The sequence below is a fragment of the Protopterus annectens genome, chromosome 8.part0 (assembly GCF_019279795.1).
Source record: "Protopterus annectens isolate FY-2018-M chromosome 8.part0, PAN1.0, whole genome shotgun sequence".
Classification (NCBI taxonomy): Eukaryota; Metazoa; Chordata; order Ceratodontiformes; family Protopteridae; genus Protopterus; species Protopterus annectens.
The window spans coordinates 1,401,058,564-1,401,076,242 of record NC_056741.1 but is presented as its reverse complement, the minus strand read 5'-3'; the positions used below and the strand labels follow the sequence as shown (position 1 = coordinate 1,401,076,242).

The 17,679-nt window shown below is 47.2% G+C and overlaps 1 protein-coding gene across 1 annotated transcript in view; it reads left to right on the top strand.

Moving 5' to 3' along the window:
- Window positions 1-17,679, top strand: part of PPP2R1B (protein phosphatase 2 scaffold subunit Abeta) — a 1,373,270-nt gene that overhangs the window by 416,635 nt on the left and 938,956 nt on the right. The window contains exon 5 of the mRNA XM_044080997.1: window positions 9,941-10,088. Coding sequence (XP_043936932.1) covers window positions 9,941-10,088 — 148 coding nt within the window. The remainder of the gene's footprint in view (window positions 1-9,940; window positions 10,089-17,679) is intronic.

Sequence of the window (17,679 nt, the reverse complement as noted above, 5' to 3'; positions counted from 1 at the left end):
TTTTGCACAAGGATTTATCACAAGCAAGCATGAAAAGTGGACGCACTATCCCTCGGCCGGAAAAACCTAACAGTATATGCCTTTTCTCCACTGCCTCTCCTTCCCAGGGTACTCCTAAAGGTCAGACAAGAGAAGCCAAAAATGATTGTACCAGACTGGCCACGCCAGCACTGGTACCCAGTCCTAAAGAACTTGTCTCAAGGTCCAGCATGGATATTCCCTCAAACTTCTCACTTGCTGACCCAACAAAACAATCAGATCATGCACAGCCAACTCAGGACCTTAAATCTGGCAGCATGGCGGATAATGTAACCTTTCAGAACACACCTCTTTCAAAAGCTGTTATGGATGTTATCTTGGAGGCAAAAGGCCCAGTACCAGAAAATCTTATGCAGAAAAATGGAAGACATTCTGTGCTTGGAGCCAGGAACAAGGCTTTGACGTGTGTACCAAATATACTTCAGATTTTACAATACCTAACTGAGATGCTGAACAACGGCCTTTCTTTCTCATCAATTAAGATTCATGCCTCTGCCATTTCAGCCCATTACAATACGGAACCACCTATCTTTTCTTATCCTTTAATAAGGCAGTACCTCAGAGAGGCCAAAAACATTAGGCCTCCAAGGAGAGCACCAATTCCGGTCTGGGACCTCAATTATGTTTTGGAAAAACTCACACTGCCTCCTTTCGAGCCAGCTACAACAGCAGATATAGAATTCTTATCCTGGAAGACGGCTCTACTCCTAGCAATAACCTCAGCAAGGCGAGTCTCGGAGTTACAAGCACTCGTGGCTATGGAACCTTATCATTTTTCATCCAGACAGGGTGTCTCTGAGAACAAATCCTACACTTATGCCTAAGGTGGTATCGAGTGTGGCCCTCAACTAAACCATTCACTTGCCTACCTTTTATCCAAATCCACAGAGCAAGGGTGAGAAAATTCTGCATTCTTTGGACATACACAGGCAGTTACGCTTCTATTTGGACAGAACTAAAGCTTTCAGAAAGACTGAGCAACTTTGTGTCATATGCTACAGGATCACAAGGAAAGGCTATCTTAAAACAGACTATTTCTAAATGGATAGGCCATTGCATCCGTTTCTGCTATTCTCAACATGGCAAATCAGTGCCTAAGGGCATTGTGCCTCATTCCACCAGAGCAGCAGCCACTTCAGCAGCCTTCCTCAAAGGAGTGCCAACCAAAGATATCTTGGAGGCTGCAACTTGGAGTTCAGTGCACACGTTCACAAAGCACTACCACTTACCTCTTTACTCTGTCCAGAGCAGGCTTTGCCTCTGCAGTTCTGCACGGCCTCATAGCCTCTCCTAATCCTATTTAGCCCAGCCACCCATCCTCAGCTTTGGGATTCTACCCAAGAGTAATGACTTTAACAGTGAAACACGAACATAGTACAGTTGTGTACCTACCATAAATGTAGATGTTAGTGTGTGTTCACTGTTGCAGTCCAGGTTACCCACCCACCATCCCCCTTCTCTTTGCTGGGACTTATCTGCACTTCTCTATCCTATACAACCTATTTGGTGTATTTGCTTGTAGATAAAATGTTATTTTTCTGCATGCATTTTTGTTGGCATATTTTTCAGCCTACCAATTTGGGGGCACCTGACATCTGGGGCAAGAAAAACTGAAGAAAATGGCGTCTGCTGCATCTTTTATACCCCTGGCGCACTGACATCAGGGAAGAGGCGACAGCAACAGATGCCGGACCTGGACTTTGGAATTCTGGCCGACTGAGGGTGGCCTGCCAGCAGGATAACCCAAGAATAATGACTGCAACAGTGAATACACGCGCACATCTACATTTATGGTAGGTACACAACTGTACTTTCTACTTAAACAGGACCAAATCTCTAAGAAAGTCTGAGCAACTACTGGTGGCATTTGCTGCATGATCACAGGGGAAGGCTATATCAAAGCAGACTATTTCTAAGTGGATAAGCCACTGCATTCGTTTCTGCTACTTGCTTCATGTTAAACCGATGCCCAAGGGAAATCAGGTCACATTCCACCAGGGCTGCCTCTACCTTAGTAGCCTTTCTCAGAGGAGTTTCAACCAAAGACATTCTAGAAGCTGCTACTTGGAGTTCTCTTCATACTTTTACAAAGCATTATCATTTGCCTCTCCAAGTCCAAGGCAGGCTTTGCCACTGCAGTTCTGCAGGGCCTTATAGCTGCTCCTAATGCTATTTAGTTCCATCCTCCCGTCAATAGCTTTGGGAATCAACCCAAGTATGATGTCTGCAACAGTGAAACATGAACTTACACTTAACATAAATGTAGATGTTAGTTTATTCACTGTTGCAGTCCTGGTTTCCCACCCCCCCCAGACCCCTTGTTTTTCTCTCTCTCCCTCACTCTTTACAAGGCTATTGGTATTTACTTTCTAATGGTAGTGTTATTCCACCATAACTTAGCTCTCTGTTTGGGGGCTCCTGACATTTGGGACAAGAAAAACTGATGTAATGGCGTCTGTTGCCTGTTTTATACCACTGACTGCCGGACATCAGTCCTGGAGTGACAGCAACCGACGCAGAATTACTAAGCCTCTGGTATTTAGGCCGACTGAAGGCTACCCCTGGCAGGATAGCCCAAGTGTGATGACTGCAACAGTGAATACACGCGAACATCTACATTTATGTTAAGTGTACACAACTGCACTATATTCTTCAAGTTTCACTGTTGCAGTCATCACACTTGGGTTATCCTGCCAGGGGTAGCCCTCAGTCAGGCAGAATACCAGAGGCTTAGTATTTCTGCGTCAGTGGCTGTCGCTTCAGGACTCGCGTCAGGTCACCAGTGGTATAAAATCAGGAAGCAGACGCCATTACATCAGTCTTTCTTGCTGAGGAGCCCAAAGCAAAAGCAGTTCGCACGAGTGCTGGTTGGCCGCTACCTGAGTTTCGTTTCTGAATTGAAGTTGAAGTCTTCTAAAGCTAAGTACCCCATTGGGGATCCTTTTTTATTGATCTGACCGATGTTAGAAAAAGTTAACAATTGTCTTGCCTGTGGAAAGCAAATGCCACACACAGACTCCATTTTTCCTGCGTCACCTATTTAGGTCCAGACCACGACATACCTTGCTGTTGCTTTTGTGCTTTGTTCAATGCCAGAACCATGTCGTTGGGCCTTTATTGTAGCTAAATATTTTCGCGCTCGGTCCTCGTATTCCAATATGGCTTTGGTAAGCCATCCGACTACCGTGCCTCCGAAAAAACGTAAGGATAAAGACAAAGACCGCACAGGTCCAAAACTGCCTGTGGCGTTTCTGTTAAGCTAGTAGTCAGTTCTCTGCTCCTCGGGCACTTTCGCTGCCCCTGATGCCTGCTTCTGTGGATTTGCAGGCTGCTACCGAGACCCATTCGGAGTCCGATATGCAGCGAGACTCTTCTTGGACTAAGGATCCTGCGGATGTCTCTTAACTTGGATGGGTCCGGAGCCGCTGAGCTGGCACCGGCTTCCGAGGAAGTTATTCACACTACCGATACTATACACAAACCAACAACTACTTTCGTGTTTTCAGTTTTTTATAAAACTACCGTGTTTCTGAGGCCCAGGGTATGAACCAAGTCTAAAAAAAATAGACCCAAGTGCATGTACCTGCTTCCATGCCTCAATCTCAAATGCTTAAAATGGCGGAAGACCTTATGCTTATTAGAGGAAGCCAGCCTACCCCTTCCAAAAGAAAGAGACTTGTCCTCAGCAGTTTTATCTGACCAGGAGTCCGATGACTCTGAGGTTTCTGATTATGAAGACATGCAACCCCTATCTGCTTATGAGAATTCAGTTGCAGAGGAATCCATTCCTTCTGCCTTTCCTCGACTCAGGAAATTCTTAGATTTACCACAGCACAGATTTTAGCCATTCCTCCTGTTTTGGATGTTGTGCATGATGTCTTTATGGAATCCAGTTTGACTCCTCTGACACCCTTCTCTTGCTCCCAGGAAACCTGACCGGTGTCAGAGTCCCTGACTCTGACACATTCCTTTTTAAAATTCCTACTGCTGAACCAGAGGTCCTCTCCCTAGGACCTAAAGGAATTAAAGCAACCACAGCTAAGAATCCCACCCCCTCGGACAGGGATTTCAGAGCTTTAGACAGAAGGGGTAAAAAAGTATACACCTCTGCAACTCTTGCCATTAGAGCACTAAATTGTCAGTTCCACATGCTGAAATACCAGCAACATACCATGAACTCAGCAAACAAATATCTACCTTTCCTGCTTGTGCAGAAAATAAAGAATTTACAATAGCTTATGCATTCTGCAAGCCAAGTTACTAAACACATCTTATGTGGCTTTGATGCCTTGGAAGCATCTTGCAGGGCAGCAGTCAGGTTCTGTACTTAGAAGGCATGCTTGGCTTAATGAACAGACCTTGCCAGACCATGTCGCATCAAAACTATTGGACGCACCATTGAACAAAGATAATTTGTTTGGCACCAAGGCAGAAGAGGTCTTAAGATGGAAGAAAAAGCTAAATCTGCAGACAGACTTCTTACAGGTCCAGCCTCCGAGGTTCAGTAGGCATTGCCCCTCCAAGCACTGGTCCTTTCTGGACCCTGTCCAGGCCAGCTCAGCCAAGACCTAGGGCAAGCAGACCCCCCCCCCCGACAGTAGTCCCAGGGAATGGAGTGCTAAGCCACCCCCCTTATGGAAATAACTCACAATTACTTTACACCTCCACCCCTTACCTCTACCCACCTATTGTGCCCCTAGGAGGAAAACTCATCCCATGCAAACAACTGGGCCTCTATTACCAACAATCGATGGGTCCTCAACATAGTGCCCCAGGGATACACATTTTATTTCCACACTGCCACCCCCAAAGGGGTTCCCAGATTTTCCTCCAAACCAGTGGGCAGAGGCCAAAAAAGTCCATTCCCTGCTCTCCATGAGGGCAATACAGCAAGTTCCTGCAGATCAGATAGGCCAAGGATGTTCTTCATGTTTCACTGTTGCAGTCATTACATTTGGGTTATCTGCCTGCAGGTAGCCCTCAGCCGGCCTGAATGCCAGAGCCTTCGATTCTTGCGTGGGATGCTCTCTTCCATGTTGTCAGGTCGTCTGGTATAAAACATGCAGCAGATGCCATTACATCAGTCTTTCTTGCTGCGTGGTGCCCGAAGCAGAAGCAGTTCGCAAGTGCCGACTCCTGAAATTTTTGTTTGAGTTTCAGAACCGAAGGCTTCTAAAAGCCAAGTACCATGTTGGGATCCTTTTTCTTGCTCTTAAACTGATGTCAGTAAAAGTTAACAATTGTCTTACCTGTGGAAAACAAATACCTTATAAAGTTTTTCATTCGTACTGCATTCCTTGCTTAGGCCCAGACCGCGACGTCCTTCGCAGTCGGTTTTGTGCCTTATTCAACCCCCGAACTATTAGTAGTCTGTCTATTTTTGCAGCAAATTATTTTGGTACTCTGTATAACTATCCAGAAATGGCTTCCGTAAGCCATCCGACTAACGGTATTCTGAAAAAACATAGGGATAAAGACAGACCGCATAGGTCCAAAACTGCCAACGGCACTTCTGTTAAGTTAGTCGCCAGGCCAGTACTCAGTGAGGTGCTTTCGCAGCCCCTGATACCCGCTACTTCTGATTCTCAGGCCGCTACTGAGACCCATTTGGAGTCCGGTATGCCGCAAGATGCTTCTTCGACTATGGAACCTGCGAATGTCTCTATCTTGAATGAGTCCAGAGCCGCTGTGCAGGCACCGGCTTCTGAGGGTGTATTCAGGCCTTACAGACTTGCATTTTAAACGTACGCCATCTTTTTCATCCAGGCCTAAAACTTGACGCACACCTAGAAAAGACACGTCCAAACCACATGGTCAGGCAAATATGCCTAAAAAAATGCTTAGAATGGCTGAAGACCTTATTACTTTAATTAGGGGAAGACGGCCTTCCCCCCTCTAAGAGACCTAGAATTGATTTTCCTTCTGATTCTTCTGATCAAGATTCTGAAGCCCGTTTCTTCTGATTACCACAATTTGCCCTTATCTACCTATGAGGATTCTGATGCAGAGGATTCCATTCCTTGTGCTTCCCCTCCAGAAGATTTTTCTTTTGGTGAAACCTTGCACACTCTTAGGGAGCATTTCCGCTGGGAAAGCCAGGATTTTTCAGTTTCTAAAAAGAGGCTTAGGGAATTCTTACTTCTTCCTCACCCCAGCCTTTAGCTATCCCTCTTTTTCTGGACATTGTAGATGACGCTGTCTTCGAATCTAGCCTGTCCCCAGACAATTTACCTCCAGCTCCCCGAAAACCTGACTGGTATTACAGAGTACCTGACTCTCACAGGTTCCTCTTCAAGAATCCTACTACAGATCCAGAGACCATTTCCCAAGGTCCAGAGGGCATTAAGGCTACTGCTGCCAAAAGTCCTACCCTTTCTGGTAGAGATTCTAGAGCCTTGGACAGATGGGGTAAGAAGGTTTACACTTCTGCAACTTTGGCCGTTAGGGCCTTAAACTGCCAGTTTCATATGTTAAAGTATCAGCAGCATATTATTGGGTTGCTTAAACAGAAAATGATGATTCCTGACTGTGCTGAAAATAGACTTACAGGATTTAATGCGTTCTGCTGAACAAGTTGGAAAACATACTTTGCAATGTGGTTTTGATTCATTAGAGGCATCTTGCAGGTCTGCTGTCACGGGTCTGTACTTAGAAGGCATGCTTGGCTTAAGGAGCAAACTTTGCCAGATCACTAAATTATTAAACCAAGACCGCCTGTTTGGCAACCAAGCAGTAGTAGTACTTAAAAAGATGGAGGAAAAAGCTAAATCTATGCAAACTGTTAAAGATTTCCTGCAAGTACAGCCTCCCAGGTTTAGTAGGCACTGGCCTAAGAATCGGTCTTTTCATGCCTCTTCCAGGCCTTCAGTCCAAACCCAGAACCAGCAGACCACCCAGGCCTCAGTATCAAAGTACTCACAGCCCTAATCAGTGGGGGGCTCCCACTTCCAAAGCTGGAAGTAGTAAGACACCCCCCTATAGTAAACTGTCAGTGACCTAACTTTAAACCTTCCAAGCCGTGCTCATACCTGGATGATTGTCTAATTCAGGCAGAGAAAGTCAGGACATATTTTTGAATCATCTAGCCTTTGTAAAAAGGGTTCTAACTTGTCTGGGGTACACCATAAAAGAAAAGAAATCACACCAGGTACCCTGTCAACAAATTATATTCCTGGGAGCTAGCTTGAATACAACTTCCCAGATGGCTTGCCTCACGCCAGAAAAGTAAATTCATTTGACAATCTACTTCAAACAAGTGGCCACAAAAACCCTGCTATCTGCAAGACGAATACTGCAAGCCTTGGGGTTCATGGTCTCTTGCATTTTTCTAATTCCATATGCAAGACTGCATATGAGGAAACTACAATGGTATCTAAAAAGCATATGGTGTCAACATGCTCAAGACCTAGAAACAATGATTCCTATCATACCTTGCCTACACCTAGAGTTCCTTTGGTGGGCAGAGACCTGCCACCAAAACAAGGGACTACCTTTTGCACCACCCCCTGCAGCCCGAACCCTAACAAATGCATCAGACTATGCATGGGGGGCTCACCTGGCAGGGAAGTGCATTCAGGGCAAATGGAACTAGTCAAATGCACCTTCATATCAATCAAAGAAATGTTAGCTGTACAGAATGCTCTGACAGCCTTCAAGGACCACCTTCTTCCAGGACAACTAATGGTAAAGGCGGACAACACCACTGTTATGTGGTATATAAACCAGCAGGGGGTATACATTCTTACTCCCTCTGCAGACTAGCCATGGCATTGTGGAACACAGCCTTGAGCTACCAAGTGCACCTACAAGCTCAATTCCTGCCAGGAAAATTAAATACACTGGCAGACTGACTAAGCAGAAACCTCATGGACCCACACGAGTGGAAACTGGAGCAAAGGATTTTCAGCATGTTGACAAGCAAATGGGGGAGCCCAGATATAGACCTGTTTGCCTCTCCCCAGAACTACCAGTTGGACAAATTTTGCATAAGGACTGCCCACAAACGAGCTTGGAAAGTGGATGCTCTGTCCTTCAGCTGGAAAAACCTATCAGTCTATACCTTCCCCCCTCTGCCTCTGCTCTCCAAAGTACTACTAAAAATCAAACTGGGCAAACCAAGGATGATTTTGATTGCTCCAGACTGGCCGCGCCAACACTGGTAACCCCTCCTGCGCAGTATGTCTTGGATATCTCAGTGGCACATGCTTCAGACTCCTTCCCTGCTGTCTCAGCAGAAGAACCAGATTATGCACCCTCAGCTTCCAACACTGAACCTTGCAGCCTGGCTAATTACTTAATCTCTCCTTTACCATCCCTCAGCAAACCTGTGATTGATATCATTTTAGAGGCAAGGAGGCCTAGTACTAGAAAATCTTATGCTGAAAAATAGAAAAGATTGTGTGCCTGGAACCAGTCTCAAGGGATGAGCACAGCAGCGCCCAAGTTACCTTAGATTTTACAATACTTAACTGAGATGCTTCACAAGGGCCTGTCTTTTTCCTCCATTAAAATCCACGCCTCAGCCATTTCAGCTCATTATAACACAGAACCCTCCCCTCTTTTCTCATTCACTGCTCAAGCAGTTCCTCAGAGGGGCCAAAAATTTGAGACCACCCAGGAGAGCTTCAACCCCAGCCTTGGACCTTAAGTTTGTCTTGGAGAAACTCTCTGCCGCATTTCGAGCCAGCTGCTACTGCAGACTTAAAATTTCTTTCTTGGAAAACCGCTTTCCTTTTAGCAATCACTTCAGTTAGAAGGGTATCTGAATTACAGGCCCTTAAGGCAGTGGAGCCTTTCATCATCTTTCATGCGGACAGGGTGTCCCTCAGAACCAATCCATCCTTCATGCCCAAGGTAGTATCCAGTGTTGCTCTTAATCAGTCCATTCATTTGCCAACCTTCTTTCCCAATACACAGAATAAAGGGGAATGGATAACTGCATTCCTTAGATGTGCACAGACAACTTAGATTCTACTTGGACAGGACTAAATCTCAAAGGAAGTTTGAACTGCTGGTGGCATTTGCTGCAGGGGCAGAGGGGGAGGGCTATTTCAAAGCAAGCCATTTCTTAATGGATAAGCCATTGCATTCATTTCTGCTTTAAGCACCATGGAAAACCTATCCACCAGGGGATCAGACCTCACTCTACCAGGGCTGCATCTACCTCTACAGCCTTTCTCAGAGGCATCCCTACCAGGGACATCCTAAAAGCTGCTACCCGAGTTCTGTAATACTTTCACCAAGCATAATCATTTGCCAATTTTCTCTAAATGCAGAGCTGGCTTTGCCACTGCAGTCTTGCAGGGCCTTATAGCTGGTCCTAATGCTGTCAAAATTCCTCCTCCCAACCATAGCTTTGGGAATCTACCCAAATGTAATAACTGCAACAGTGAAACACGAAGAACATAGCACAGTTGTGTACACTTAGCATAAATGTAGATGTTTGAGTGTATTCACTGTTGCAGTCCTGGTTACCCTCCCTCCAGCCCCCGGACTTCTTTTGGCTATACCTCTACTTTCCTTTACTATGCTTAAAAGCTTTTTGGTATATTTGCTTTTTTGTTGGAGGTATATCATTGTATTTTTATATTTAATTGCTTCCCATTAGGGGGGCACCTGACATCTGGGGCAAGAAAAACTGATGGTAATGGTGTTGGCTGCATGTTTTATACCCCTGACGCCATGGAAGAAGTGACAGCAACTAACGCAGGACCCAAGACTGTTAATCAGGCCGACTGAGGGCTACCTGCAAGCAGATAACACATGTAATGACTGCAGCAGGGAATACACTCTTAATATCTACATTTATGGTAAGTGAACACAACTGTACTTTTGTCATGGTTTAACTCTAGAAATAGAACCGATTTGCAATGTCTAGTATAAATCCCTTTTTCTTTGACAGACATTTCCGCAACTTGTGTTCAGATGACACTCCTATGGTCCGCCGTGCTGCTGCTTCTAAGCTGGGAGAATTTGCCAAGGTTTTGGAACTAGAATATGTGAAGAGTGACATTATTCCCTTGTTCACAAATCTGTCTTCTGATGAACAGGTAATTGATTTTTTTTTACTGACTTCATGAAGCAAATTGCTTGTAGACACCACTGAATAAATACAGCTGATTGGAAAATGAGATAAAGGTATTGGAGCTGGTTAATGTTGACATGAGAGAAACCTCTGCTGCTGGAGTATGCAGCAGCCCTGTCCCACCCTAGGTGTTCAGTCCCCCTTCTGCCTGAACTTTGCATCATGAGGATAATATCTTTTGGTAGTTGCTTGTTGCTCATCTGGATGAGTCATCACCAGAGGCCTGAATTTCCTGTATAAAGTGAAACTCTCTCCATATTTGCTGCCTTGATTGCATATGTGAGGATATGGTATGCTTTCACCCTGTCTTCTAATGTGCATGAGCAATCCAGCACACACACACACACACCCTTAAAGGCTACTTTATGAATGCATTTTGGCAGACCATAGTGCTAGTCTCCTGCCCATGTACTGTGTAGCTACCAGTATAACATTGGACAGGAGCACCCCAGTCCTAGATGAACAAGCCATCATTAGCCACTCAACTCATTCTTTTTCGGCTAGGTCATCCAATGGCTGATTCAGTGAAGGATGCTGAGTTGTTTGGGCCATTGTCTGTGCTTATAGTACTATATTACCAAGCCACCACATTCAATTTTAGTGTAGAAGGTGATGTTATGTAATCCTATCTCGCCTACATTCTGTACTGATGGGCTCGCCGATCCCTCGGCTCCGACTGCACGCTATGCTATAGAGCGAAGCCTCTTATTGGCTGAGCTATTTTCTATTCCAGGATGCACCACCACTAATGTCCTAGATCTCATTTGCCGCTTACAAGCTAGGACGTGGTCTCAACTTGGCTGAGCTAAGTACTGTTTTCTTTCAAAGTTTCCTGTCAGGAAATTTCTTATTCTTACCCCAAAAGCTGTTTTAACAGCTATTGTCGTACGAGTGTGTTTTGGTGCATTTTGTTGTGGAAAATTGTGTGTTTGATTAAGGGAAAGGTTTCCCGTTTAAGTTAGAGGGGCCTTCCCCTATTCTTCAGCGAGTGTCTATTTTTTTTCAAGGAGGTCAAGTACCTGTTTAAGTTAGAGGGTCTTGGCCCTCCTTTTCAGTATTTTTTTTTTCTGATATTGTATGGTATTGTGTCTTAAAAAAAAAAAAAAAAAAAAAAAAAGTTGGTTAAAATTTTTTGTATTGTGGTAAAATCTTCATTCTGAGTAGATAGTGCTACTTTAACTAGTTTTAGTGTTTTTTGATAGTCATTATGTCCAAAGAACATAGACCCTCCGGGTTCAAAAAGTGCACGAGATGCGGTTATAAAATGTCTATAACCGATGACAACTCCTCGTGCGTATATTGTTTAGGCGCCAAGCACCTACAGGAATCCTGTAGCGTGTCACGCCTTTTCATCTACAGTCCTCCAAGAGAGGAAGAATAAATTAATATTGAAAGGGCTGATTAAACCCTCCTTCGAGGAGGCCTTATCTTCCTCATCCTCTCCTACCAAGAAGAAGAAAGCGTCTGCTCCGACCAGCCCGTCGGAACCGACTGCTAAGAAACCTAGGCAGGCTTCTCCATCGGCTCCATGGACTTCGGAGCCGAGGGCGGAACGGTCTGCCTCGATGCCTCCAGTCTCGACTCCTCTGGTTTCGGAGCCGAGGACTGGGGCGTCGAGAGGCGGGTCACCTTCATCGGCTCCACTGATTTTGGAGCCGATGAGGGTTGCCGGCTCAGACTCTTCCCCTTCGGCGCCGAAGCCCTCCTCGGCACCGAGGGAAATTGTTTTGGGATCTCCCTCGGAACCGATATTGGTAGAGTCCATTCGGAGCCGGTCCCCCAGTCCTTTGGAGCCGATGGAGAAGTCTGTTCGGACCCGATCAGTTTCATCTAGATCCTCCAAGATGTCTGATTCGGACATCGACAGGGTGCTCCTAAGACTTTTCCAGTCTACTGTGTTCCAAAAGTTAGTTTCGTCTCCAGCCCATTCGGCTTCGGAGCCGATGGTCCACCCTGTAGTTATGGTTCCTCCTCCAACAGCCTCGGCACCATTGGAGCTGGTGCTGGTGGAGCCAATGGAGGTTTTTGGGTCGGGCCCGACCCTTACTCCAACCCCGGCTCTCGAGTCGGAGTTCGGTACGCGGACCTCCTCTGTCAGCCCCGGGGGGGACGCTTCGGGACTGATGTTTTCGGTCCCAAGCCTTCCTCTCGGTGAGTCGTTTGCGGGGGTACCGTCTACTGTTGTGGCCACGGAGGTGGGACCTTCCCAGGATTCTGGTGGTCCGGCCTTCAGGGCCATGAGGAGTGCATTAGCAAAATCTTCTTTGTCTACCTCCACGGTCTCTCCAGCACCTTCCCTGCATACGGAGACTGGGTCTTTGGCAGTCCCCCTGTCCTTAGACAGCGGAGCCCCGGGGCCTGAGGTCACCCCCACTGGGGCCCCCCCCCCCTGGAGGTCCCTCTGAAGCTTCTTCGGAGGAACCCCCAAGGAAAAGATCGTGCAAGAGGAAGCACGTTGACTTCCCCCGATGAGCCTCTCGCGTCAGACACTGATCTTGATGATGCAGAGGGGTCCCCTAAGTTGTCCTCAGATGTCTCCTTTGCAGACATCCTGGAAGCCCTCAAACAACGAGGCGGCTGGCAATCCAAACCCCCTTCTGCTGACGAGTCGGTGTTCCTTAAGGCCTTCGGGGCTCAGCCCTCCGCCTCCTGGGTGTCTCCGCCCTTCGAGCTCCTAGATTTGATCTGTCGAAGGGCGTGGGAACACCCAGACTCTGTGGAACCGGTGCCTGCTCGCCCAAATAAGTTCCTGTCAGCACCCCCAGAAAAGGAGTTTTTGACGAAAGGTGTGGCTGTAGATGCCTTGGTGGTGGCATCTGCTACCCAGCAAGATGTAGCAGAGGCTTCGACGTCCGTCCATCCTCCTAATAAGGAGTCTAGGAGCATGGATCGGTACGGTAAGCGCACCCTAAGTTCAGCGTCGTTTACTTTAAGATCCCTGAACTATTTAACGCACTTCACCAGGTTTCAGAGGGATCTGATCAAGGAGCTTTCAGATACCCTCTTGGGTAACCTGCCTGAGCAGCTGGCCCAGACGGTTGGCTCTCGGTTGGCTACGCTGTCATCCATATCAAGCTCTTCCATGAGGCTCATTTCTTATGCGGCCGAAGGGGCGAGTAGAGCGGTGGGTACAGGTATTGCTCTATGGAGACAAGCCTGGCTCCGCCTGTGTCATTTTGCGGAAGCCTTCAAGTCTTCCTTTGCCGACGCCCCCTTTGATGGGTCCTCTTTGTTTGGACCCAAGGTAAAGGATACATTGACCCGCTGCGAGCAAGAAGGTAAGACTTACTGCCGTAGGGGCACGATTTTCCACTCCCTTTCGGCCTTACCCCAAGGCTAAAAGAGGGAAAATGTGGATGTCCATCAAGGATGCATCTGCAGTCATAACAAATGGGTTGTCCTGCCTCAGGCAGCCCTTCGGTCGGCCGGATTCCAAAGTCTGGGTCTGGCCTCGGCTGATGTCGCACTTTACCCGACGTCATAGCTGCTGGGGTATAAAGGCATCAGCGGCAGAGGCCCCCGCAACACTGGAGACCGCGAGTCCTTTTGTGGCTCTTCAGCCTTTCACAGTCCCTGAGGGATTGCCCGACTGTGCAGCTCCGGAGCCAGTCAGGGGTCGTTTTTCGAGGCACCTAAAAGCCTGGGAAGGTATCACTCAGGACCGATGGGTGCTTCGAATTATCGCTGGAGGTTACGCCATCCCCTTTTCTCACTCCCCACCTCAGTCCAAGAAAATCCCGGACCCGCCACCCAGTCAACGGGAAATTGCAGCCTTAGAAGTTTCAAAGCTGCTTCAAAAAGGAGTCATCCAACCGGTCCCCGCAGACCAGATCGGATTAGGGACTTAAGATTCTTTTTGGTGCCAAAAAAGACCGGGGACTTGAAGCCCATTTTGGATCTCAGCATTCTAAATCGTTCAGTCAAAAAGTCCAAGTTCCGAATGGTCACCCTACAATCCATTCTCCCACTGCTGGAGAAAGGTGTTTGGATGTGCTCCATAGATCTCAAGGACGCTTATTACCATATCATGATACATTAAGCGTCCAGGAGACATCTGCGCTTCAGCCTAGGAGACGGTCATTTTCAGTTCCGCGCGCTGCCCTTTGGTCTCACCACAGCCCCCAGGGTGTTCACCAAATGTTTGGCGGTCGTGACTGCTCACCTGAGAAGTCTAGGATTCCAGGTGTTTCCGTATCTAGACGACTGGCTCCTAACTGCCACCTCCAAGCATCTACTATTGCAGAGCCTACAAGCCACAATATCACTGGGCACTTCCCTTGGAATCACCTTCAATTGGCCAAAGTCTGTGTTGCTGCCATCTCAACGCATAAGATTCATCGGAGTAGAGATAGACTCAAACCGAATGCGAGTCTATCTACAGAAAGGATACAAACCATACAGGCTCAAGTTCGAGCCTTACTTCCCAGATCCAAAGCCCCAGCCAGAATGGTCCTGCAGCTATTGGGATCTATGTCCGCCACGGTTCTTCTAGTTCCCCTAGCAAGGTTGCACATGAGAATTCTCCAGTGGCTTCTTTCAACACAGTGGTCCTTTCAAGATCTTCCTCTCAGTCACCTCATATGGATCACGGAAACCTGCAAACGGGACCTTCGCTGGTGCCCTCCAATCTGGATCAGGGACGACCCTTTGTTCCACCTCCTCCTGTAGCCACTTTGACTACGGACACCTCCCAGATGGGGTGGGGGGGGCATTCCCTGGGCAGGTCAGTCCAAGGCAAATGGCATTCGGAAGAGACCCTACTTCATATCAACATCTTAGAAATGAGGGCGGTGTTTCTGTCCCTAGAAGCCCTTCACGATTACCTCCCTCAGGGCATAATTGCCGTTCACTCCGACAACATGTCAGTAGTCTGGTACCTGAACAAGCAGGGAGGGACCAGATCCTACCCCCTTTGCAGAGAGGCCATGAGAGTTTGGGAATGGGCAGTGTCGACCAAACGATTTCTAGTGGCTACTCATATCCCTGGCAAGTCCAATGTGATAGCCGACAGACTGAGCAGAACTATCCTCTCTCAGACTGAGCAGAACTATCCTCTCTCAGACTGAGCAGAACTATCCTCTCTCAGACTGAGCAGAACTATCCTCTCTCAGACTGAGCAGAACTATCCTCTCTCAGACTGAGCAGAACTATCCTCTCTCAGACTGAGCAGAACTATCCTCTCTCAGACTGAGCAGAACTATCCTCTCTCAGACTGAGCAGAACTATCCTCTCTCTCAGACTGAGCAGAACTATCCTCTCTCAGACTGAGCAGAACTATCCTCTCTCAGACTGAGCAGAACTATCCTCTCTCAGACTGAGCAGAACTATCCTCTCTCAGACTGAGCAGAACTATCCTCTCTCAGACTGAGCAGAACTATCCTCTCTCAGACTGAGCAGAACTATCCTCTCTCAGACTGAGCAGAACTATCCTCTCTCAGACTGAGCAGAACTATCCTCTCTCAGACTGAGCAGAACTATCCTCTCTCAGACTGAGCAGAACTATCCTCTCTCAGACTGAGCAGAACTATCCTCTCTCAGACTGAGCAGAACTATCCTCTCTCAGACTGAGCAGAACTATCCTCTCTCAGACTGAGCAGAACTATCCTCTCTCAGACTGAGCAGAACTATCCTCTCTCAGACTGAGCAGAACTATCCTCTCTCAGACTGAGCAGAACTATCCTCTCTCAGACTGAGCAGAACTATCCTCTCTCAGACTGAGCAGAACTATCCTCTCTCAGACTGAGCAGAACTATCCTCTCTCAGACTGAGCAGAACTATCCTCTCTCAGACTGAGCAGAACTATCCTCTCTCAGACTGAGCAGAACTATCCTCTCTCAGACTGAGCAGAACTATCCTCTCTCAGACTGAGCAGAACTATCCTCTCAGACTGAGCAGAACTATCCTCTCTCAGACTGAGCAGAACTATCCTCTCTCAGACTGAGCAGAACTATCCTCTCTCAGACTGAGCAGAACTATCCTCTCTCAGACTGAGCAGAACTATCCTCTCTCAGACTGAGCAGAACTATCCTCTCTCAGACTGAGCAGAACTATCCTCTCTCAGACTGAGCAGAACTATCCTCTCTCAGACTGAGCAGAACTATCCTCTCTCAGACTGAGCAGAACTATCCTCTCTCAGACTGAGCAGAACTATCCTCTCTCAGACTGAGCAGAACTATCCTCTCTCAGACTGAGCAGAACTATCCTCTCTCAGACTGAGCAGAACTATCCTCTCTCAGACTGAGCAGAACTATCCTCTCTCAGACTGAGCAGAACTATCCTCTCTCAGACTGAGCAGAACTATCCTCTCTCAGACTGAGCAGAACTATCCTCTCTCAGACTGAGCAGAACTATCCTCTCTCAGACTGAGCAGAACTATCCTCTCTCCACACGAGTGGTCTCTGAACATTACGGTTGCAGATCAGATTTTCAGCAGATGGGGAATTCCTTGTTGCGACCTCTTTGCAACCCCGCTGAATGCGAAGTGCAAGAAGTTCTTCTCCCTCACTCCGGCTCCGGGGGAGAGCCCTATGGATGCACTAGCCCATCCTTGGCCCACCGGCTTGCTATATGCTTTTCCCCCAGTTCCCCTCCTTCCCAGAGTGATCCAAAAGGCGTCTCACTTGGGGAGCAAAATGATCTTAGTTGCTCCTTACTGGCCTCGTCAGGTATGGTTCCCCTATCTTCGGAAATATGCACTGGACGGTCCATGGTTCCTGGATCAGATCCCAGACCTATTAGTTCATCAGTCGGGACTACTCCACCAGTCCCTCCACACCTTGAAATTAACAGCTTGGCTCCTCCTCTTCCAACTATAGTCAGGAATCATACCTTAGACCCGGAAGTTGTACACATCTTATCTTCGGCCACAAGTCTGCCACTAAGAAATTGTATTCTAGCAAATGGAAGAGATTTGCTATTTGGGCTCAACTCCGGGGTCTGGATCCCATCACTATTCCCGTATCGGAAGTCCTGAAATTTCTAACTTCCCTATTCAATCAAGGTTCTTCAGTCTCTACCATCAAGGTTCAATTGGCAGCTATTTCCAATTTTCATGAGTCTATAAACCCACCTTTAATGAGCAACAGATTGTGTAAGACCTTCATGAAAGGTGCTGCGCTTTTACGACCGATTTCTCATCCTGCTCCTCCATGGGATCTCAATGTGGTGTTACGTGCCTTAACTTCCTCCCCCTTCGAACCGGCAGCAACATGTGATTTGAAATTTCTATCGTGGAAAACTGCCTTTCTGGTTGCGATTACTTCTGCCAGAAGGGTTTCAGAGCTTCAAGCTTTGTCTGTAAAACCTCCGTACCTGGTTTTTCACAAAGATAGAGTATCTCTCAGGCCAAATCCATCCTTTGTCCCTAAGGTTTGTTCCAGTTTTTGCCTACAACAGTCATTAGAACTTCCAGTTTTCTTTCCAAAGTACTCAAAGCGGAATACATATTCCACACATTAGATGTCCACAGGCAGTTGCGTTTTTATTTAGATAGGACCAAACAAACAAGGAAAACAGATCAATTGCTTGTATCCTTTTCGGATAATAAATTGGGCAAA